Genomic DNA, 26174 nt, shown 5'->3' on the forward strand with positions numbered 1-26174 from the left:
GAACAACCCGAACCGCAGGTTGCTCTAACCCGCCCCTACTCCACAAGGGAAAAACGGACCACCCAATTTACAAACAACCACCTTCCCGCGGGTGGGCAAACGGAGAAGAATGGTGGGACGACCCCAAAGCAAAACGGCTGATGACCTCACCAAGAAAACAAGTAGAATTTAAGCAGAGTAAATCAAACAACATATCACCAATCACTTAACTTCTAATAAACTGAGATTTCTCGAGAAGACCTGGCGCAGCACCCCCAAATCGCTCTCCCGAACCGTCCGCTGCCAGCCGCTTCAACGGACGCAGGAAGGCGTGCCGATCCCCCGTCTCACGGCGTCGCAGCTCGCACTGGCCAGACCGATGTCGTGGGTTGACTCCTGTTGCTCTCGTGTCGACCGCGAAGCCACTACCCCTCGCTATACGGCGCGGCCCACTGGACTCACGTGGCGACCTCACATGCGCCGACGCTCAAGACGGACAAGTCATCTTGTGTCTCCGTGCGCGGCCGACCAACCGATCGGTCCAACCGCCAATGACCTTTGCCTGAGCAAACTCGAGCAGACTGGCGGCTTAACGCGCAGACTCAGATGCAGGAACTAAAGCCGTCGGCACACGGACCGTACTGTCGAATGTTAACGTTGAGTGTGCCAAGTTCAACGTGCTGCTGAACGCTCAGGAACGATGCGACTTGTGCATACGGTACGTGGGCCCCAACGTGGTATACGCGGTCGCAACGCACTCCAGCGGCAGTTGAGGGATGCTTCTAGTTCGTAAATCACACTGTTTACTCAACAGGCGGGCTTAAAGTTCCCACTTTAGCTCCATTAGAACGCACATTTCCTCCATCGTCCACGAAGAGGAAAGTACCATTTCCAATGAATAAGGGCACAGGCTTATAAAAGTTCCATTACAAACAGTGCATTACAAATTTGGAATACTTCTCCGCCTGAGTTAAACATTACTTCATCTTTCCCACATTTTAGCAAAACCCCAAGGTCAGTCTTACTTGATCACTGTTCCTACCCGGTAGCAGAATCTTTGCAACGCGTGAATTACGAAGCGTAAAAGAAAAAGGAGCAAAATAGCTTTACATAAGTAGCGCAAGGTGTCCTGTAGATCAAGCCAATCGAACAGTCACCCCTCAAAAAAAGGTGAACTTGTATTTAGATAACATCAAATATTATAGTCTATACTTATATTAAACTAATAATAAAGTATCAGAACCTAATAAAAACGCGAATGTTACGAAAAAAAATTGGTTGTGCCAGGACGCGAACCACCGCCCCAACAAAAAACTCATTTTAGAACAGTGACGCTATTCGTTACGCTAAATCAACATTACACATTTTATTGCAAATCATAGTATTTTACCACTGCTAAAAACCTTAATCGCAGTTATGTTACTAACTGAAATTTTATTATAATTATAACAAATTGTACCAAGAACAATGCGTTTTGGGTGGATCTTCAGTGTGTTGCTACCTTCAAATAGCCTACTCTCATTATACGCAAGTTACAATAATTCTTTTGCCACGAATATGATGTTTCTCGTTATTTTATTGGAACGAAACACACAGTTAACAACGGGTTTTGCAGGATTTTCAATTTTCTGGTGCTCGGAACGGTATATATACATATAGGCTTGAAATAAATGCCAATATGACGCCTCACAACTCTGTACTGAAGGGAGACAGCGTGCCTGTGACGCACGTGGCGTTGCGCCATCTCATTGGTCAACGCTCAGACGCACACTCAGAATATCTGACATACCAGATACTGCTCTGCACGTTCGGAAAAACTCCCTAACGTGCTATTCCACGCTATGACGTCAGAAACTCGGCACGCTCAACGCTCAACGATCGAATGCACGGTCCGTGTGCCGACGGCTTTACCAAATAACCCTGTGACGAAAAGCTCCGACCGGGCGACCACTCGCTGAGTTCTCTTACTGGCGGAGTGGAAAGACTCTCATTTTGCCGGCTTTAAAGATTGATCCGAACGAAAGACATACTAGCACTCTGGATGACAGACAGACACTAACTGCCTCACAAATGTGGGCTAGAGACAGACTAGCAAGCTGGGGACGAGAGACTGACCCAGACTGACCGACTGCCGAGCTCATAGCGCACCTTAAATGCACGTGAACAGGCAACCTTTCCCCTTTACCACAAGAGGGAGACACCAAAGCTGCGATTGCCACAGCGGCGCCACCGCCAAAAAACGGAGGGCGACTGCTTCACACTAGGCCCTGCGGCGCGCTCTTCAAAACAGCAATATTTACCAAGGCTCAGTTGTTGTTGTTGTTGTTGTTGTTGTGGTCTTCAGTCCTGAGACTGGTTTGATGCAACTCTCCATGCTTCCCTATCCTGTGCAAGTTTCTTCATCTCCCAGTACCTACTGCAACCTACATCCTTCTGAATCTGCTTAGTGTATTCATCTCTTGGTCTCCCTCTACGATTTTTACCCTCCACGCTGCCCTCCAAAGCTAAATTTGTGATCCCTTGATGCCTCAGAACGTGTCCTACCAACCGGTCCCTTCTTCTAGTCAAGTTGTGCCACAAACTCCTCTTCTCCCCAGTTCTATTCAATACTTCCTCATTAGTTATGTGATCTACCCATCTAATCTTCAGCATTCTTCTGTAGCACCACATTTCGAAAGCTTCTATTCTGTTCATGTCCAAACTATTTATCGTCCATGTTTCACTTCCATACATGGCTACACTCCATACAAATGCCTTCAGAAACGACTTCCTGACACTTAAATCTATACTCGATGTTAACAAATTTCTCTTCTTCAGAAACGCTTTCCTTACCGTTGCCAGTCTACATTTTATATCTTCTCTACTTCGACCATCATCAGTTATTTTGCTCCCCAAATAGCAAAACTCCTTTACTACTTTAAATGTCTCATTTCCTAATCTAATTCCCTCAGCATCACCCCACTTAATTCGGCTACATTCCATTATCCTCGTTTTACTTGTGTTGATGTTCATCTTATATCCTCCTTTCGAGACACTGTCCATTCCATTCAACTGCTCTTCCAAGTCCTTTGCTGTCTCTGACAGAATTACAATGTCATCGGCGAACCTCAAAGTTTTTATTTCTTCTCCATGGATTTTAATACCTACTCCGAATTTTTCTTTTGTTTCCTTCACTGCTTGCTCAATATACAGATTGAATAACATCGGGCAGTGGCTACAACCCTGTCTCACTCCCTTCCCAACCACTGCTTCCCTTTCATGCCCCTCGAGTCTTATAACTGCCATCTGGTTTCTGTACAAATTGTAAATAGCCTTTCGCTCCCTGTATTTTACCCCTGCCACCTTCAGAGTTTGAAAGAGAGTATTCCAGTCAACATTGTCAAAAGCTTTCTCTAAGTCTGCAAATGCTAGAAACGTAGGTTTGCCTTTCCTTAATCTTTCTTCTAAGATAAGTCGTAAGGTCAGTATTGCCTCACGTGTTCCAATATTTCTACGGAATCTAAACTAATATTCGCCGAGAACGGCTCAGTAATGAAAACATTGTGAGTTACCCCCGAAATTTATAGTTTATTTTGATACTGGACACTGAACGAGAGAGCGGAGCCAGTAAGAAGTCGGTGTGTTGAGCAGATTACCACCGGCAACCTGAGGTCGGCGGAAGAGCAGGCGGCCGACGCGGAGGAGAAGCGTCCCATGATGCAGCGCTCGGGCTCGGCGGAGGCGCTGGTGGGCGGCGCGGCGGCGGCGCGTGCGGGCCGCCTGGCACAGTCGCAACCCGCGCTGCAGCTGCTGGGCACCGGCGCCGCCACCCCCCACCACCCGCACCCCCACCACCAGTACCAGCAGCTGCACGGCGTGCGGCGCGCGCCCAGCGCCGGCGGCCTCATGCAGCGCAAGGACATCCTCTACAGCGGCAGCCTGCACAACATCCCGCTGCACCACAGGTACTGGTACTCCCACGTCTGTCAGCCCCTTTCACACGAGCGACTTCCTTGTCTCGACTACTAGAGAAACTGCCCCTGGCGTTTCATTTCTGTACTGGGTCTCGTCTGTTTTTTTTTTTTTTCTTTATTGTTACTTCCACACCTGATACAGGTGTACCGTAGGTCTCTAGAAGAGCGTAGCGTTCCAAAGAATCGGAAAAGGGTACAGGTCACCCCCGTTTTCAAGAAGGGACGTCGAACAGATGTGCAGAACTATAGACCTATATCTCTAACGTCTATCAGTTGTAGAATTTTGGAACACGTATTATGTTCGAGTATAACGACTTTTCTCGAGACTAGAAATCTACTCTGTAGGAATCAGCATGGGTTTCGGAAAAGACGATCGTGTGAAACCTAGCTCGCGCTGTTCGTCCACAAGACACAGAGGGCCATAGACACGGGTTCCCAGTTAGATGCCGCGTTTGTTGACCTCCGCAAGTCGTTTGATACACTTCCTCACAGTCGTTTAATGAACAAAGTAAGAGCATATGGACTATCAGACCAATCGTGTGATTGGATTGAAGAGTTCCTAGATAACAGAACGCAGCATGTCACTCTCAATGGAGAGAAGTCTTCCGAAGTAAGAGTGATTTCAGGTGTGCCGCAGGGGAGTGTCGTAGGACCGTTGCTGTTCACAATATACATAAATGACCTGGTGGATGACATCGGAAGTTCACTGAGGCTTCTTGCGGATGATGCTGTGGTATATCGAGAGGTTGTAACAATGGAATATTGTGCTGAAATGCAGGAGGATCTGCAGCGAATTGACGCATGGTGCAGGGAATGGCAATTGAATCTCAATGTAGACAAGTGTAATGTGCTGCGAATACATAGAAAGAAAGATCCCTTATCATTGAGCTACAATATAGCAGGTCAGCAACTGGAAGCAGTTAATTCCATAAATTATCTGGGAGTAGGCATTAGGAGTGATTTAAAATGGAATTATCATATAACGTTGATTGTCGGTAAAGCAGATGACAGACTGAGATTCATTGTAAGAATCCTAAGGAAATGCACTCCGAAAACAAAGGAAGTAGGTTGCAGTACACTTGTTCGCCCACTGCTTGAGTATTGCTCACTGGTGTGGGATCCGTACCAGATGGGGTTGATAGAAGAGATGGAGAAGATCCAACGGAGAGCAGCGCGCTTCGTTACAGGATCATTTAGTTATCGCGAAAGCGTTACGGAGATGTTAGATAAACTTCAGTGGAAGACTCTGCAGAAGAGACGCTCAGTAGCTCGGTACGGGCTTTTGTCAAAGTTTCGAGAACATACCTTCACTGAGGAGTCAAGCAGTATATTGTTCCCTCCTACGTATATCTCGCGAAGAGACCATGAGGATAAAATCAGAGAGATTAGAGCCCACACAGAGGCATACCGACAATCCTTCTTTCCACGAACAATACGAGACTGGAATAGAAGGGAGAACCGTTAGAGGTACTCAAGGTACCCTCCGCCACACACCGTCAGGTGGCTTGCGTAGTGTGGATGTAGATGTAGATGTAGGCCAGCAGCGACATATTACGCCGCTCTTCGGCCACAGATAACACTAATGATACAAAACAAGGCAATCGCAGAACAGACATGGTGGATATACAAACAGACACATACAAAATTAAAACACACGTTCACGGGCTTAGAGTCCAAAATAAAAATGTTCAGACACGTGGGCACGCACAGAGATGACAGCTGACACACGCGAACGTTGGAACATAAACGAGTAAACACTGGAACACTTGAGCACGAACACGACGGCACACACAAACACTAGGCGATGATCTCCGGCGCACGAAAGTTCACTGTACGTGTACGAGTTCGGGGACCTGCCAAAAGGGGAAAAAGGGGGGGAGGAGGGAGAGGGACGTGTGTAGATGCCAGTGGCAGAGGAGATGGGAGGGTGAGGAAAGAAGCTACGGCAAGCCGGGGGGCAGGAGGGAGGGAGGAAGGGAGGAAGGAGAGAAGGGAGAGAGGGTGCCCTCGGAAAAAAAAACACAGGGTGTGGTAGAGGAGGATTAAAGTTGGTAGGAGGGGTAGATGGAGGGGATGAGGGCATCATCAGGGAGGGGGAGTTGGTGAAAGCCACCTTGGACGAGGGTATGGAGGAGAGTGGAGAGATGGAGAGCAGGTGGGATGTGGGAATGCAGGCGCGGCAGCGGGCGGGGGTGGGAGAGGATGAGAGAGACAAGCGGGTGAGGAGGATCAAGTTTGCGGGAGATGTAGAGAATCCGTATCCGTTCGAGGAAAAGAAGGAGGTGCAGGAACGGAGTAAGGTCATAGAGGATCCGCGTGTGGGAGGGGAGACAGATGCGATAGGCGAGGCAGATCTCGTCTGGTATGAGTGCTCATTTATGTTTACACGTCAGCGCCAAAATTACGTGCGTTATGAGCATGGTCGTGAGAGGTGTCGGCTGCGAAGTTTGGCATCGATGAAAATGAGGTTATGAGGGACTATCCTTTTTACGAAAAAAATCGAAATATACGAGGGTCGCCCAGAAAGTAATGCACCGCATTTTTTTTCTCAGCCGAAAACAATGCTACGAATGCGAAACGTTACTTATGTATTATTTGAAGTCTCCTGGGTGAGCGGCCCAGTTTCCGTCACTTCCGACAGATAGCGTAGTTGCAGGACATTTTCAAAATGGCGTCTGTAGGTGATGTACGTTACAAGCAACGTGCCGTCATTGAATTCCTCGCTGCAGAGAAAGAAACTGTAGGAATATTCACAAACGCTTGTGCAAAGTCTATGGAGCATCTGCTGTCGACAGAAGTACAGCTAGTCACTGGGCACGGAGGTGAGGTCATCAGAAGGCGGTTCGGCGGAGCTCTATGATTTGCAGCGGTCGGGGAGACTGTCCACGGCTGTCACATCTGACACAGTCCCCTCGGACTTCCACTTGTTTGGGCCATTAAAGGATGCCATTCGTGGAAGACATTTTGAGGACGATGAGGAGTTGACTCACACAATGAAGCACTGGCTCCCCCACCAGGACAAGGACTGGTACCAACAGGACATACACACCCTTGTTTCGCACTGGAGGAAGGCCATAGAACGGAATGGAGATTACGTGCAAAATTAGTGTCTGTAGATAAAACACCATTCTTTCGTGTGTGTAATTCTCATTATGTTCAATAAAGAATCGTTGAAGAAAAAAAAAACGCTGTGCATTACTTTCTGGGCAACCCTCGTAGTAACAAAATGTAAAAACAAGTGATTAGAATAGAGCTTATTAATGTCCAAAGCAGAATTCATAGTGGAAGCTCTTGTGAAAGGTCACATGGCAAATTCCTTACACTCCTGGGAACAGAAAGAATAGGAAAAGCGTCATCCAAACATTTCAGAACATATACCTTTATTTCCTCGAGAAAATATATACTTGCAAACACATTAGATAATATCTAGAACGCAGTGAGCAGCGCTTTTTGCATTACCCACCGCAACTTGTTTTCTTGCTAACAAGGGAACATCCCCATCGCACCCCCCCTCAGATTTAGTTATAAGTTGGCACAATGGATAGGCCTTGAAAAACTGAACACAGATCAATCGAGAAAACAGGAAGAAGTTGTGTGGAATTATGAAAAAAATAAGCAAAATATACAAACTGAGTAGTCCATGCGTAACATAAGCAACTTGAAGGAGAATGTGAACACAAGAGCGTCGTGGTCCTGTGGTTAGCGTGAGCAGCTGCGGAGCGAGAGTTCCTTGGTTCAAGTCTTCCCTCGAGCGAAAAGTTTAATTTTTTATTTTCAGACAATTATCAGAGTTCAGGCACCCACACATAATCAACTTCGCTCTCCAAAATTCCAGGACATGTTCAGATTTGCTTGGACATATACGGGATTTGACGGTCTACACACGGAAAAATTTGAAAACGTTAAAAAACATATGTTTTGACAGAACACAGAGAAAACTGTGCGACTGTGAAACTGTTGGATTCATTTGTTGCAGTTTATGTGACACACTCTTATGTTTTCATCACTTTTTTGGGAGTGATTATCACATCCACAAGAAAACCTAAATCGGGCAAGGTAGAAGAATCTTTTTACCCATTCGCTAAGAGTGCAAGTTAGGTGGGACGACAACATATTCCTGTCATGTGACGCACATGCCGTCACCAGGGTCGTATAGAATATATCAGAGGTGTTTTCCTGGATCAAATGTTTTCGGTTCCCGTCGGACAGGCACGTCCTTTCGTCTACTAATCGTACGGTTTTGCGGTGCGGTCGCAAAACACAGACACTAAACTTATTACAGTGAACGGAGACGTCAATGAACGAACGGACATATAAAAATAAAAATAAAGTAAGTAAACTTTTCGCTCGAGGGAAGACTTGAACCCAGGACCTCTGGCTCCACAGCTGCTCACTCTAACCACGGGACCGCGGCGCTGTTGTGCTCACAGCATCCTTGATGTTGCATGTGTTACCCATGGACTACTCAGTTTGTATATTTTGCTTATTTTTTCATAGTTCCACACAACTTCTTCCTGTTTTCTCGATTGATCTGTGTTCAGTTTTTCAAGGCCTATCCACTGTGGCAAATTATAACTAAATCTGAGGGGGATGCGATGGGGAGGTTCCCTTGTAAGTGCCAAATAACAACGAAAATAATTTTTTTCGTCATATAATTCTGAACTTTTCACTGTTGAAATAATTTTCTTTAAAAGAAGTTAATCTATTTACGTTCTTATTTACTCATAGTGTAGGCTTTTCTCTGTGAAATATAAATACCTTCTTGCTTTCAGATATTTCGTTCCTTTTGTGGGAGGATACTAGTAGGAAAATTTACCAAGACCTTTCGAACTTTTCAACGTGTCACGAAAATAGAGCAAACAACGCAACGAAAATATAGAAGAAGCCAAAGCACAAAATCCATTTCTATAATAGGAGTGAGCTCGGCTAGTATAGGCTACCTTCCTACAGTAGCAGATGCTGTCATAGTCCTTTGTATCTGCGCATGCACTGTGTGCAGCATACTCGGAAATTTAGAACTTCAAACTCTGCACAATCTATAGATAATTGACGTCTCAGACACACTCGCATTGTGATTTTTTGCTGAAAGGCACAGAAAGTACACACACTTCAATCAGTCGATTTTGACGAGAAAGTCGCTCTTGTAAAACAAGCTTTACCTCGCCTGCCACGAGTGATAGTTCCCATTTAGACTTCAGCATCAAAAGTGTGTGATCTGTGAGACTTACTAGTTAAGAAACAATGATGATGGAATTTATTAATGACCAAAGCAAAATTAATGAGAAAGATCAAATGGTAAATTCTCTACACTTATGAGAACTGAAGAAATATGAAATGTGTTGTCCAAAAAATTCAAAATATCTACTTTCATCTGCTCGAAAACATGTCTATGCACATTACTAAATGGAAGCCCCCCGGTGCGTTTTTCTGTCTGTATGTGGCGCGCCTCATCAGACCAGTCAGAAGACTGATGACTTACAAAAAAAAGTGAAGGTCAGTCTCGGTGACTAGTGTAAGGAATTTGACATAGTTTTCTCTAATAGACAGACTGGTTCACTAGGAAGGATTGTGTACATAATTTACAATTACTGTAATGATGAGTGTGCAATATACGTATTGTAATCTGTTCCATATCTAATTGGTGTTTGGAGTGACATCTCACGGCAATGATGGGTACTCTGAGCTGGCCAGCTACAGACGAGGCGGTATCTGGCGGGAAAACCAGTAAAGTAAATTGTCGCCTCAACTCCAGATAGCATCGGAGCTTCACCAAAATCTCTAAATATTGCTAAATTAAAATCCCCTGTCATGTTTTTCTGCCCGTATGTTTGGATTAATCTCAGCAAATACTGTTGTGATTTTGATACAGTTTTCATTAAGGGACTGACGGTTTATGGTGCTTGTCACTTGAGTCATGCTTCCATGGAACTTAGGTGGCGTCAGCTGTCATAACTATAAGCAGTGGTCTGCGTACAAAATTAATGCTAGACAACTCAACAACCCATAGCTACTTGGTGCTAACCATGTGAAGGTGAGACATGTCACTAGCATACGTTCAAACATGTCAGACCACTTTCTTGTATGTCTGCCTGTTTGGTAAAAATTTTGCAGTCATGAACTGTTGACTTGAGATTTTGAACACCTTATACCTGGTCCGGTGAACATGCCACATGACAGCTGCGATTGCGAGGTTGCAATAGCTGCCACCGCACCCACCCACATCTCCAAAGTACGTTTTGTAAATTTAAGCTACATTCAACGTTTATCCTTAAATACAACAAAGTACATTTTTTAACAATAGAGAGAACGACAATGGGGACAAAGCATTTGATACTATATGAAACCGTGAAATAAAACCACTCGAAATTGATATCTATGAAAGTCGCACCAAATTGTTACCATAATAGCTGCATATAAAACGTCGTATAATAAAGTAAACCTAAGCATACCAAGGAACACGCTATCACACTCGTAGAAAGAAATAAAGCAAAACATGGAGAGCCTGCTCGGTTGTAGAGCGAAGCAATTAATTGTGCATACATTTACACTCAGCAATTTGCGATCTCAGTGGCGCAATTCCATCCAGTTCTCCTTCATTACATCGCAAGCGGCGTCAAAGCCGTTGTCTTCTTCATCATTATCAGGAGAAATCATTAATTATTCTTTCTCATTTATAATTCCGTCAATGGTCTGTGCTTCTCTTATGAGTTTAGCAACATGTCAACTTTCTTCCTCCATGAGGTGGCGTCTACAGTAGCAAGGCCTTCACTAGCAGTCTTTCCACTTGTGTTATTGTAAAAGTATTATTGTTATTCCTAATATGCGCCTTGACATCACTCCAAACCAATTCAGCTGGATTAAAATGGCAGTGATATGGCGGTAGCCTAATTACCATGTGAACCTGTTCACTTGCAATTTCATATACAACATATTTACGCGTCACTGGCTTATTTTGATTTACGAGCGAATATTACTACAGCTTTTTCATGCTCATGTGCGGAGCAATGTCTCTCGCCTACAACCACTGTACTATAGTTTCTTTACGGTCACTAGTGGTAGGAGTTTTGTCTAGAATCCCGGAATGCTACTGTGCATTGTCCATCACAAATTCCGTCGCAACACTAAACTGGAGCAATAAATTCTTAAACTACCGTACCATATCCTTATGATAGCCACTGATTTTTCTCGATCGAAAAACTAGAAGTCCACACACAAAACCGTTTGAAGATTCTGCATGTGCCGCAATTAATCGGGATCAAAAATGGTTCAAATGGCTTTGAGCACTATGGGACTCAACATCTGTGGTCATCAGTCCCCTGGAACTTAGAGCTACTTAAATCTAACTAACCTAAGGACATGACACATATCCATGTCCGAGGCAGGATTCGAACCTGCGACCATAGTGGTCACGCGGTTCCAGACTGAAGCGCCTAGAACCGCAAGGCCACACCGGCCGGGTAATCGGGATCCTCTTCTTGTTGGCTGATGACCGCTGCTCTTCGGAGTATCATCAGTCCATTATCTATCAACTGATTGGGCAGAGAGATAATGTACTTGTTGTTTATAGTCCCAAACTTTTTCATTTATTTATTTGATTGCAAATATGTTGTCAGTGGTGGATCTGCTTTTGCAGAAGTCATTTTGATAATCCCCAATTATATTTTCTGCCTATGGTTTTAAGCAGCAGAGCAATAAACAATATAAAATCTTATAACCTGTATTGACTAATGATATTCCTCTACAGTTTCTGAGATCTTCCCTGTCTCTTTCTTTATGTATAGGGACTATTAATAATTATCTCCACTCTTTTAGAATGTTCTGTGTTTTCCACATTATAAAATAAACGTCTGTGCAATGCTTCTCCTCCATATTTTAGTATCTCAGCTGGGATGCTGTTACTGCCAGTTGCTTTACCATTTTTTAGGCATTTGATACACTCTACCACCTCCTCATATGTGGGTTCTGGAATTTCCTCACAGTTGTGACTGTTGCTGGAACTAGTAATTGGTGCATCTGGATCAGAACAATTCAGCAGGTTGCCTAAATACTCCTTGCTTGTAACTAAAATTTTTCTTGGTTCAATCATCATATTGCCATTTAAATCCTTCATCACCTTGGTTTTGTAATTAAAACCTTTTCTAATTTTGTTGATTGTACCATACATTTTCTGGATGTTGTTACTTTTATGATGTTCATGAACAGATTTAAACTGTTGTTTTAGGAATTGTTCTTTTTCTTCCAGTTAATTTTGTTTGTCTGCCTTTGAGCCTGCCAATAAGCAAGTTCTGTTTCAGGATTCTTATTTGTTTGTGACCGTTTTTTCCATAGTTTCATAACCTTGTCTTCAGCTTCTTCACACTCTTCATCGACCCATTTGTTCCTGCCTTTCTTAGCTCTCTGCAGGTTATTATCTGCAGTTGTGAGGATGACTTCTTTTACATTATTCCAGTATTCATCAGTGGTCATTTCAAGACTTTCTTTCATATTACTTAATTTTGTATCCTGCCTGGAAGGCGGTGTGTGGGTCTTCTCCTGAAAACTGAGGGTAGGCTGAATGTAGGAAGCTAAGTGGAGCAGGTGAGGTAGAACACTTGGTACTGCAAATAAAAGTGGTTTTACTATGTACTTGGCTTTGGCTGAGATGAGCACGTAGGTGTGAAGCTGTACATCAAGTTACAAATGGTCGCCCACTATGAAATAGAAACAATGTTGCTTGGTCATCTACTCAGAATCAAATGGGCTGAATCTGGAGCAGCGTTCGTAGAGTTGCACAGCGCCGACTAGAGGGTGCTGTCGTCAGTGTCTGTTGTAGTGCCAACCTAAGAACTTGCACCTACACCATGGCATCATAGCTATCGATACCACACTTAAGGCCTCAAACCGGTTTGAAACTTCAACTTTGTACTTCATTATTTCTTCTGTCCATATCACATTCTGCAAATCAAATCTGCTCATGTTTTCCAATCTGGATTTCACTTTTGATACTGCCTTCATCTTGATTTTCATTGTGTTTATTACTAGACTATGATCTGACCCCATTTCAGCTCCTCGGAAGGATCGTATGTCACTAATTGTTTTTCTGTGTTTGCTGTCTATGAGAACATGATCAATCTGATTTGCTGTTTTCTTATCACTTGAGTACCATGTTTCTTTACGTATTCTTTTATGAGGAAAGGTAGTACTGCTAATGATCATACCTGTTGATGCAGCGAAATTTATTAGCCGAATGGCATTGTCATTACTTTCCTCATTCAGACTTTGTTTTTCCAAAAGTTGGTTTGAAAATATTCTCTTTTCCTAGCTTTGCATTAAAATCACCTATTACTATCTTGATATCATGTTTTGGTAGTTTGTTCCATGGGTCTGATAAGTTTTCATAGAAGTTATCCTATATTACATCATCTTTGTTATTAGTTGGTGCATGACAGTTTATTAATGACAAGTTGAACCACTTGGACCTGATTGTAAGATAGCATAGTCTTTCATTACTGTAGGTAGAATAGCATTTAGTACACAGAAGGCCATTCCAAATTCATGATAACCATTTTCTTTACCATGGTTGAATATTGTGTACTTATCCATATCTTGTAAATCCCGACCTAATAGTCATGTTTCCTGTATTGCTGCATTGTTAATGTCTAGTTGTTTGCTGAGTCTTTCGAAGGATCCTGTTTTAAACATACTCCGCACATTCCATGTTCCAACTCTCATGTTAGATTTCCGTTGCAAGGTCATCATATTTTGGGGTCCATTTTTCATCCAAGGCGTATGTGAGATATTTGTAATATTAGAGTTTTCCATAGCTGGGTTATTGTCCCTGCGTACAACCACCCAACCTGGAGGACCAGGTCTTTTTCTGTAGGGGTGTTCCTCCCTTAGCCTTTGTAGATTCCTCTGCCTACTACAAGGCAGCAGTGCTGATTTGGGTCCACCCCAAGTATTTTATTTTCTCATCATATCCGATGAGCTTTCCCCTATCCGCCACCTGGGGAGCTGCCTGAGGGGAGACCAGCAAACTTAATTGTGTAGCTGTTTTGGCACTTACAGTTTTATTTAAATTGTTTCCCTGTCATGAATAGAGTGTACTGATGTTATTTCAGGGTCAATCTTTTCTTTTATAGCTGTATTTTGTAGCAAAATTATATATGTTGTATGTGTTTCAAATGGACTTTAAATGATTTCTTTATGTATGGAAAATTTTTGAATTCACCTATGAATTCCCAGTTGTATTAGTGATGGTCTGCTGCCATATTTACTCGAATCTAAGCCACACTTTTTTTCCGGTTTTTGTAATCCAAAAAACTGCCTGCGGCTTAGAATCGAGTGCAAAGTAAGCGGAAGTTCTGAAAAATGTTGGTAGGTGCCGCCACACCTAACTTCTGCGGTCGAATATATGTAGCGCTACACAGGCATGCTTTGCAGGCACAAAGCTAAATACTGGCGCCAAAACCTCTGCGTCAGTAAAAAAAAATTTTAAAAAAAGGTGGAAGACGAGCTTTTTTCTCCGACCCGAATTTCGACCACTTCATTTTCATACATTATCCAACGAAGTAAATACAAATTCCATATCGTTCATCTTCGAATGTAGCAGCATTTCAATGTACTACGAAAATCCGACTGGCAAGATTGTTTGGGATCTTTGTCAATATGGCAAACTCTACGTTCTGAATTTTTTCCTACCTGTGAGAAAAGATGGTTGCTAATAGGAACTTTTATGAATTGTGAATCACACACATTATTATCTTCACCATAAGAATAATACGAATATAAACATTTTGCCATGAATTCTTTCGTGTTTGCTGCTATCTCATTTAAATCCTGTCTGCCTAATAAACTATGAAACTAGAGTGAGACAACAGCAAACGCGGAAGAATATACATATCATGTCATGTTTATATTCATATTATTCTTATGCCTAATAGTGATATAGTCAGAATTGAAGCACGGCAATTGACTCTCTCTCTCTTTTTTTAAATTGTAAGTGGTGGTAGTGTGCACAAAAGCAAGTCATGCCGCGAGCGGCGTCAGGCCATAAACACTCATTATCAGAATGCGACAAACAGTGCATGACACAGTACAGTAATGTATTTTCAGCTTAGAGTGATGTAAACACCTATAACAAAGAGAACGGCACTTATCAGACCAAAGAAAAATAAGCAATCAATTCAAACCAGACGAAGCACGTGAAAAAAGAAGGGTACCCGAATAAATACGGACGGAGTGCCTAACGCATAGCAATGGCTACCTGGTAAAGCTTAACTGCTAAGTTTACGACTCGAACCAAACCACTGTAACTGTATCGTCATTTATTCGACCTAAATTGTCTCTCATATTACAATAAATCAACTGTGTTTCGATTTGGAGGTGTGGCCTAAAACTTTTCCCTCCGCTTGAATTTCGAGTCTCAAACTTCAGGTGCGGCTTAGGTTCGGGAAAATTTTTTTCCTTGATTTCGAGTCTCATTATTCAGGTGCGGCTTAGATTCGAGTAAATACGGTACTTTGCTGGACTCATATTCAGCAGGAGTTGCATTCAAATCCTTATGTTGATCCAGATTAATGTTTTCTGTAGCTACTCTATACAGATTTTGATTTTTTGGGCTGCAAACTGGGAAAAGAAAGGAGGATTAGACTTTAGCATCCCTTCAATAGAGCACAAACTTGGATCAGAAAAGGATGGGGAAGGCAACTGGCCATGCCCTTTTCAAAGGAACCATCCCGAATTTGCCTGCATGATTATGGGAAATCACAGAAAACCTTAATCTGGATAGTTTGATGGGGATTTGAACCATTGTCCTGCTGGAGGTGAGTCTACTGAGCTAATCATAAGTACAAACTGGGAAAATGTAGTGCAGCTGTTAACCTTTGGAGTAACAACAATATTTTAAAAAAAAATTTTAAAATTTTTCACAAAATTGGCCTTTATTGTTACAGTAAGCAATGAATACAAGAAGAAATTGGCAAAAAGTAAAAAGTCAGTTGTTTTAAGAAAGCGTTTCACTTTGGAGTCTCTGGGACATGCAGTTTTCGACCACCAGTCATTTCATTAGATATATTTGGAAGCAGTTTTGCATTTTTCTTAGACACAATCACACATCTCGAAATTTCCATTAATGCATAATGCCTAAAACAAATGCTAGTTCTAAATAACAAGCAACAATGTGCCTAAAAGTTAATAAGCTTATATCAAAAGGATGTACTACTCCAGTGGTTTCATTTCCAAACAACATGTAACAGCAGTAGTACAAAATGAAATTTATATTTCGGTAACTTTAGATATACTTACTTCCACTGTCGGTGATGTCACCAATATGATCAGTATTAAAAAAAAAAAAAAAAAAAAAAAAAAGAAGAAGAAGGCACAATCTCTTACAGTCATGAAGTATAATGTCAGTGCTGAACATTGCTTTGAATGTTGTGAGTGACTGCTACAGTGAACTACATTTGTAGAAGTACCTGTGTATCACTAGTTGTCTCTGTCTTGCAATAGCATTGGTGGTTTCATGCAAAAGATACTGCTACAAAAATAAAAATAAAATAATAATAATAATAATGAGATTATGGTTTCAGGCAGAAACCAGTGGTACTCAGAGGGCTAAGGAAATTTTATGCAGAGCTCTAGTGTGCAATGTTTGGGGTTCTTGTCATTTTAACCTGATGGGAAATGTTGAAATTCAGAGATACTGAAATACTCCTTTGTCTCATCCTTAGAACTTCTGTGTTGTCATGCTAAATGTCGTTCTCACCTACGACTGTAATCCACATGTCCTTATCGCATGTGAAGAAAATTACATGACAATTATTCTGAAGATTAACTATGAAACATTAATTGCAGACTTAGATCAAGTCTCTGCTCTACTACACATTTTTATTTAGTTTTTAGGGAACCCTCATGGGATCAACTTTGTTGTCTGTCTGTCTGTCTGATTGTTAAGACCCCATTTTCTCAGGTATCAAGTTGAAATTTGTATGAGATACTAATGTCTGTGGACATGTGGCAGTGTAAAAAGCTTCTAAGTCACTGCATTCAGAAGATATGCCCATATATGTCACCTTATTTGATACTTGTGAACTCAGTTATCAGAACCTATGAATGCACTATTTATGTACATGTTGTTCCTGGTGGTCTAGCAGTAAAGCACATGCCTGGAAACTAAGAAGCCATGCGATCAAATCATAGGCAGACTATGGATTTTTCAGTCTTTGTTTTAACCTAGTATACACCTCTCGAAGATGTGAAATAACATGTGGTTGGGATTTCACACTGAACTGTAAGTCCCTTCTCTCCTGTTAGATAACTGGGGTAGGTTAAGGACACACAGATTGCCAAAGTGGCATCCAATAGAAAGACTTGTACCAGGCCACTGTGTCACATGAAATTATTATTATTATTATCATTATTATGTATATACATTATTAAGTTTGTACAGAATCCTCAGTATGCGAGTCCTGCTCACACTTGTCTAGTTTTTTTTGTATTTCATTTAATACTATTCATCCTCTGTTGTTAAGTGGGTTGTGCAAGTAATGCCCTATTGGAGAGACAGGGACTTTGTAGCCAGTTAGGAGGCAATTAAGTAGAGTAAAAGAGACATAATACCTGGAGCTCCCCAAAGAAGTGTTATAGGCCCTCTTTTGTTCCCGATCTATATTAATGACATAGGAGACAGTCTGATTAGCCCTCTTAGATTGTTTGCAGATGATGCTGTCATTTAGCGTCTTGTAAAGTCATCAGATGACCAAAACAAATTGCAAAATGATTTAGATAAGATATCTGCATAGTGAGAAAAGTGGCAATAGATCCTGAATAAAGAAAAGAGTGAAGTTATTCTCATGTGTACTGAAAGAAATCCACTAAATTTCAATTACATGATAAGTCACACAAATCTGAAGGATGTAAATTCAATTAAATACTTAGGGATTACAATTACAAATAATCTAAATTGGAATGATCACATAGATAATATTGTGGGTAGAACAAACCAAAGACTGTGATTCATTGGCAGAACACTTAGAAGGTGTGTCAGGTCTACTAAAGAGACTGTTTACACCACACTTTTCCGCCCCTGGAATATTGCTGTGCGGTGTGGGACTGACAGATGACATCAAAAAAGTTCAAAGAAGAGCAGCTTGTTTTGTATTATTGCAAATTAGGGGAGCTAGTGCCACAGGCATTGGAATGGCAATCATTAAAACAAAGGTATTTTTTGTTGTAATAGGATCTTCACATGCAATTTGAATCACCAGTTTTCTCCTCCAATTGCAAAAACATTCTATTGGCACCCACCTACATAGGGAGATATGATCATCATGATAAAATAAGAGAAATCAGTTCAAGAGTGGAATGGTAGAGAGACAGCTTGAAGGTGGTTCATTGAACCCTCTGCCAGGCATTTTATTGTGAATAGCAGTATAATCATGTAGATGTAAATGAAGTTGGTAGTTACCATATCAAGGGAAACCTCCCAGAACGTAGGGCAGAACTTGGAAAAGCAAACTTTTTTCCTGGGGCAGTATATCCCAGACAAAAATATAAAAGCCTGGTGTGTGTGTGTGTGTGTGTGTGTGTGTGTGTGTGTGTGTGTCTGTGTGTGTGTGTGTGTGTGTGTGTGTGTGTGTGTGTGTTTGTTTGTTTGTGTGTAAATGTAATTGTTTGCATTTATACAGAGTAAAGTTGATGACTTGTTCGACACTTGTAGGGTACTATGTCTGGTACACTTACGAAATAGTGTTAGATATTACATTTTCCTACAAAATTTTGTATAGTCTGTAATTCCACTTTCTGTTGTTTTAGATAAGATAGGTGTCATAGTTATTGGCCTGTAATTTGTTGGATAGTATTTGCTGCTACCTTTGTATATAGGGGTCACTTCACATTTTTTTAGACCTGTAGGAAATTTCCTTTTGTTATGGCTAAGATGATAAGAAAAGTCAAGGGCTTTATTACTCACTGCAGGCAGCATCTAATCACTCTGCTTGATGTATTGTCTAGTTTCACAGTAATTTTTCCTGTTAAACTATAAAGCATTTTTAAATTACAGATTCATTTGTTGGGAAATGGAATAAAGATTTTATCTTATGAGAAGTACTTTGTATCCTTTTGTGACAGAATTTTGCCTCATTAATTTGTCTCCTACCCCACCATAATGTCAGTTTCAAATATTACTGACTTCCTGAGAGTCCACTGTTTTCTTCCTATTCTTCTTGTTAGTTATGTTTCTACTGTTTCTCATTTTATCTTCCTTTTCTTTCTTCATGTGATACTATAGGGTCTTTGTGATATTAGTAGCAGCTACCATTCCATTTTTATTGCTTTTATCATTTTTTATGTGATCTCTTCTTGTCTCTATAGGCATCACAATTTTCTTGTGTTGGTTTTACCTAGCAATATTCATATATAGTTCTTAACTCTTCCCTCTTATTTATTACATCTGTTATGACTCATTTTTTTATTGTACCTATCATTTGTATTTCTACTTACAACTGGGCATGTAATATATATATATATATATATATATATAAAGAAAGATGATGAGACTTACCAAACAAAAGCGCTGGCAGGTCGATAGACACACAAACAAACACAAACATACACAAAATACTCTGGCTTTCGCAACCAACGGGTGCCTCGTCAGGAAAGAAGGAAGGAGAGGGAAAGACAAAAGGATTTGGGTTTTAAGGGAGAGGGTAAGGAGTCATTCCAATCCCGGGAGCGGAAAGACTTACCTTAGGGGGAAAAAAGGACAGGTATACACTCGCACACACACACATATCCATCCGCATACACACAGACACAAGCAGACATTTGTAAAGGCAAAGAGTTTGGGCAGAGATGTCAGTCGGGGCGGAAGTAGAGGCAAAGATGATGTTGAAAGACAGGTGAGGTATGAGCGGCGGCAGATTGAAATTAGAAATTAGCGGAGATTGAGGCCTGGCGGATAGCGAGAAGAGAGGATATGCTGAAGGGCAGATGGGAACTTGCTTGTGTCTGTATATGTGTGGATAGATATGTGTGTGTGTGTGCGAGTGTATACCCGTCCCTTTTTCCCCCTAAGGTAAGTCTTTCCACTCCCGGGACTGGAATGACTCCTTTCCCTCTCCCTTAAAACCCACATCCTTTCGTCTTTCCCTCTCCTTCCCTCTTTCCTGATGAGGCAACAGTTTGTTGCGAAAGCTTGAATTTTGTGTGTATGTTTGTGTTCGTTTGTCTGTCTGTCGACCTGCCAGCACTTTCATTTGGTAAGTCACATCATCTTTGTTTTTAAGTATATATATATATATGTGTGTATATGAGGATGGATATGTGTGTGTGTGCGAGTGTATACCTGTCCTTTTTTCCCTCCTTTTTTCCCCTTAAGGTGAGTCTTTCCGCTCCCGGGATTGGAATGACTCCTTACCCTCTCCCTTAAAACCCAAATCCTTTTGTCTTTCCCTCTCCTTCCCTCTTTCCTGACGAGGCAACCATTGGTTGCGAAAGCTAGATTTTGTGTGTATGTTTGTGTTTGTCTGTGTGTCTATCGACCTGCCAGCGCTTTTGTTTGGTAAGTCTCATCATCTTTCTTTTTAAATATATTTTTCCCACGTGGAACGTTTCCCTCTATTATATTCATATCATTAATTTGAACCCAACAATCACGTTTGTTATTGTTATTGTCACTGTTACATTTCGTAGTCTTTTCTGTCATCTTATTTCCTCCTTCTGTTTTTGCCAGCAGTTTTACTTTCTTTTCACCTTCTCCTTTTTTACCGTAATCCAGTATTCAATTTTATCCCGCCGATATATACTCAATAATACGTAATAATACGTAACCCACTTCCAAACAAAAAATTTTTTTTTTCCGCTTTCAACACTACCGCTGCTATAAAATCCACCGTTTCCATTTCACAAACAGTTCCTTTCAGCTATTTAACAACCTTTTCGGCTAGTTTTAATATCTTTTGCTTTATTTCCATTTCCGTTTTTCTCACATCATCGATCATTTCTAGCCGCTTCCCACAGGTTTTAACGTCATTATTTCTTCATCAGACAATTGTTAGCTTCATTTCCATAATCTGTCACCACCAAACCACCCTTTTAATACATCCTCACGTAGTTTTTTCGAAATTCTCCCGTATTTCTTCACCCTTTAACGTGTTTTGGCGGCAACACAACCACCTAACCTTCATGCACATCATTTTCTACCTACACAAGTTCACCACAGGATCAACAGCCCAGCTCTAACCAACCCTTTTTCGCCTTTTTTCACACCAGATCTCCATTTGCTTTCTAGTTTTACCTTTATCTCTCCCCATATATTTTTATATTTATTTTCATTTTCATTTCAGCCTCGTGTTCCACTTTCCACCTTCTAGGACCATGTCACCCTCACAACACCTCCACAATGACCCCATTAAGTTTTATTTACATTCCCTCCGCAAAAGGTCTGCTTGTGTCTGTGTATATGAGGATGGATATGTGTGTGTGTGCGAGTGTATACCTGTCCTTTTTTCCCTCCTTTTTTCCCCTTAAGGTGAGTCTTTCCGCTCCCGGGATTGGAATGACTCCTTACCCTCTCCCTTAAAACCCAAATCCTTTTGTCTTTCCCTCTCCTTCCCTCTTTCCTGACGAGGCAACCATTGGTTGCGAAAGCTAGATTTTGTGTGTATGTTTGTGTTTGTCTGTGTGTCTATCGACCTGCCAGCGCTTTTGTTTGGTAAGTCTCATCATCTTTCTTTTTAAATATATTTTTCCCACGTGGAACGTTTCCCTCTATTATATATATATATATATATATATATATATATATATATATATATATATATATATATATTTAAAAAGAAAGATGATGAGACTTACCAAACAAAAGCGCTGGCAGGTCGATAGACACACAAACAAACACAAACATACACACAAAATGTAGCTTTCGCAACCAACGGTTGCCTCGTCAGGAAAGAGGGAAGGAGAAGGAAAGACAAAAGGATATGGGTTTTAAGGGAGAGGGTAAGGAGTCATTCCAATCCGGGGAGCGGAAAGACTTACCTTAGGGGGAAAAAAGGACAGGTATACACTCGCACACACACACATATCCATCCACACATACAAGACACAAGCAGACATGTCTTGTATGTGTGGATGGATATGTGTGTGTGTGCGAGTGTATACCTGTCCTTTTTTCCCCCTAAGGTAAGTCTTTCCGCTCCCCGGATTGGAATGACTCCTTACCCTCTCCCTTAAAACCCATATCCTTTTGTCTTTCCTTCTCCTTCCCTCTTTCCTGACGAGGCAACCGTTGGTTGCGAAAGCTACATTTTGTGTGTATGTTTGTGTTTGTTTGTGTGTCTATCGACCTGCCAGCGCTTTTGTTTGGTAAGTCTCATCATCTTTCTTTTTAAATATATTTTTCCCACGTGGAATGTTTCCCTCTATTATATTCATATATATATATATATATATATATATATATATATATATATATATATATATATATATATATTGCTGGCTAATGTTTTGTAAAATTAATCCCATATCTTACTTATGTTTGTTAGTTAAATATCAGTCCATTCATCAGACGCTGCTAATCTTTATAGGCTGACTAGGATTGCTGGCTTGTTAGATGCAACTCTCTAAGGATTTTTCTAACTTTGCTGTCTTGTCAGATAATTCAGTTAATACCCCATAGTGATCTGCAGTGGCTATATTTAAGATTTGCACATTTTGTCTGTGATCTGGTATATTGGTTATTACATGATATGCAATACCGTATTCGCATCTTTGTATTTTAACTGCACCCTATGGGACTATTTACAACTAAATTAAGATAATAAGTGTTGATTAGGTCATCAAATCTCTGTGTATAACAGATGTCTTTCAGCGAGTTCATATTTAGATTGCCTGGTGCTATGTGAGGGAATTCCCTGATAACCTTGTCTAACAGCACATCTAGCTCCTTTACAAAATCATTTATCTGACTGTTTGGTGATCTGTATATCTGTAATAGCAAATTCTTTTTTACTTTGAACATTGTCTGTACTACTGCTGATTCCGATAATGTTTCTGTACAGTCATCCACTGAGCATGGAATGCAGTCCCCATTTCACTGTGTACATATACTGCAACTCGTCTACCTTTATATTCAGATCTGCATAAGTAAGTCACCTTTTTGTAGTCCTGTATGTTGTAAATACTAATTTCATTTTTCCAGAATGAATTTTTCACTCTGCAGTGGAGTGTGCACTGAAATCAAACTTACTGGCAGATTAAAACTGTGTGTTGGACCAGTACTCAGACCGGACTCAAACCCAGGATCTTTGCCTTTAATGGGCAAGTGCTCTATCAACTGAGCTACCCAAGCATAATGCATGAACCATCCTCACAGTTTTACTTATGCCAGTACCTCATCTCCTACCTTCCAAACTTCACAGAAGTTCTCCTATGAAACTGGCACTCCTGGAGGAAAGGATTTTGCGGAGATGTGGCTTAGCCAAAGCCTGACAGATTGTTTCCAGAACGCATTTTTCAATCTGCAGTGGTGTGTGCACTGACATGGAATCTCTTGGCAGATCAACACTGTGCGCCAGACAGGGACTCGTACCCCGGAGCTTTGCCTTTCGCGGGCATCTAATTTACAGGATACACACCGTTTGTTCTGATGAAAAATTCTTACAGTTGAAACATATTTTATATGTATATCTAAATACTTTATGAAACCTTGTTTCTCAGCTACTGGTACCAACAGTCTTGATCCTTCATATATTTGTATTTCTTTCTCTTTTCCTCAATTTTGCTGGCAGCTGCTCTGCTGGCCATAATGCTTTTTCCTCTGGTGAGGAAGGTGTTATTTCTTCTTCTTCCTCTTCTCCTTCTTATGCAGGGCAGAGCGATGTTCCTTCTTTTTTTCCTTTTACTCTCAGCCTGTGATAGTCCTTCATTTTAGTGAGAGAGTGATGATGCCTCGTCTTCTGAGGGAGATAGAGATGTTTCATCCTCTTCTGCAGGGCACAGTGGTGTTTCTTCTTTTTGCTTCATCCTGAGTTTGTGATGATCCCTCTTTGCATGGAGAGAGTGACAGCACTTCTTTTCCTTTTGTTGTTGACAGTAGGATTGGCTATGTATTTGTTGTCTTGAGCAGTTAATATTTCCCAGTATTTCTTTGTGCGTACCATAACTTTTTTGCCAAAATTGTTCCTGTGCAGGCCATGTTTCATGAAATGGTCTCTTGCTGAGCTTGTAGCTTCAGTAAATGTTATATCTTGAAAACTTCTACAGATCTAGGATTTTCTGTTTGTGCTGATAATTTCTTTACTTATACATGAACCTTCATTTACACCATGCCTCTGTGGAACACCTACAACAAAAGCATTTGAATGTGAGTTTCTTTTCTTTTTTGTCAATGTTTTACCATTTACCAGCTTTTAGCACTTTACATAGAAGGGCATTAGGCTAGATAGGGGCAAGTACTTTGAATTTCATTTGCGTAGTTGCCATAAGACCTGCTGAGCCTCTTCCATGGCTATCAGAAAATTCTCCCTTCTTATTTTTCATATTTAATTACTCATTTCATAAGTACTTCACCTTTTCTTAAATCTTCAAAACACTTGCTGGTGAGGGAAGTTCATTTTTCATTTTTACTTGCTTGAGTCGAACTCCATCTGGTGGTAGCAGGTCAGATTTATTTGTTATTTGGAGTTAATAATTTTTCTCACTTGATTTTACATGCCAGCTTATTTTAGGCCTAAGAAATGGGTGATTTTATGTGTTTTGTTCTTCTTTAAAATTTTTTAAACACTTTTTCAAATTAATCAAGTATCATTTAGCAACCAAAATGCCCTGTTCTAATGTATACATTAAGTTTTTTTCCCATGCAGCATCATATTTTGCGGATGCCATTGATTGCCAATCACTGTGAATTACAGTACAGTACCATCACATTCTGTCCACCTCTGAAGCTGTGGCTATCTGCCATGTCGGTTCCTTTCAAATTCCCTTTTGACTGCCCTTATTATTTCTGAAGTTTGAGATCTTTGTTGTTTTAAGCAGATAAAGTCTTCACTTCTTATGGTGGAGTACCATTTCTGCTTGGCCTGTTTTCTAAACAATAATGCTTTTTCATGTTGTTCATGCCACCATCTTTGTTTTTATGTCTTTTGACTGGTGCTATTTCAAGGGCTGTTTTGACTAGTTTTGTTTTAATCTTCTCCCAGGTTTCTGAATCTATATTTAGCCATTGCTGAAATTCTTGTTTCTTCACTTTTTCGCTTCAGTATCAATTTTTTGATCCTATGCTCTTCTCTTGGAATCCTTGTTTGTGGAATAAATTTCATTTTTATTCTGATTAGACAGTGATCTGTTTCTATATTTGTACACTTTCTAACTTTTGTGCTCATGATTTCTTTTTGATTGTTAAAAGATATAGTTGCATGGTTGATGTGAGTTTCTCCTACATCTGCATTAGGCAATTTCCAAGCTTTCTGTTTTATAGGAAGTTCCTTCAAATTTATGGACACTAATTTGAGATTGAAGCTTCTGCACATTACTATTAGTCATAGCCACATTGCTCTATTTTTATATAAATCAATGTAAAAAGAACTCATATACATTTTATAAAAGTGTACTAACAAATCCCACATGAAAGTGGCGAAAATCATAGAAATTATTTTGTCACTAGTTAGATCTCTCACACTTAGCAAAAGTCAATAATCTTTTTCCTTGTTTATGGAATATTCTGTTGGTACTTGGAGGAACATTGACTTACTGAGAATTTCATTGCACAATACTGATGTTCCACAATAATATTTATAGTTTATTACTAACTGGATTCCAGCTTTCTAGTCCATCCTCAGTTGATAGCAACTTCATTAAAACTACCAAAAAATGTTATTGTGGAACATTAATACTGCATAGGCTATTTAAGTTTTTAATTTCTTTCTTGTGGTTAATAAAGTAATTTATTTCTTCTATTTAGGTCTGCAAACCTACTGTCTGAACAGAAAAAAGTTTCGAGCAACAATCATCTACCTCCTGCATATGTGGCTGAACCAGCAGAAGAACAACATGAAAAATCAACTATCTGTGGATGTATACCTTGTTCACCTGAGGCAAAAGAAACGTGGACAGAAATGTTAGACTTTTCCCTCCTGAAGGATGTTATATTCATCCTCTTCGCAGCCTCAAACTTCCTTACCAGTATTGGGTTCAACATACCATATGTGTATATTGTGGTAATGTATTAATTATTTTAATTTTAACAAACATTATTAACTTTGT

At 40.7% G+C, this 26174-nt stretch overlaps 1 protein-coding gene across 1 annotated transcript in view; it reads left to right on the top strand.

The window, feature by feature from the left end:
- The window catches only part of LOC126088213 (monocarboxylate transporter 9), a 687744-nt gene that overhangs the window by 640621 nt on the left and 20949 nt on the right, over positions 1-26174 (top strand). Inside the window, exons 5-6 of the mRNA XM_049906338.1 lie at positions 3610-3923; positions 25873-26128. Coding sequence (XP_049762295.1) covers positions 3610-3923; positions 25873-26128 — 570 coding nt within the window. The remainder of the gene's footprint in view (positions 1-3609; positions 3924-25872; positions 26129-26174) is intronic.

Source organism: Schistocerca cancellata, chromosome 6 (assembly GCF_023864275.1).
Source record: "Schistocerca cancellata isolate TAMUIC-IGC-003103 chromosome 6, iqSchCanc2.1, whole genome shotgun sequence".
Lineage (NCBI taxonomy): Eukaryota > Metazoa > Arthropoda > Insecta > Orthoptera > Acrididae > Schistocerca > Schistocerca cancellata.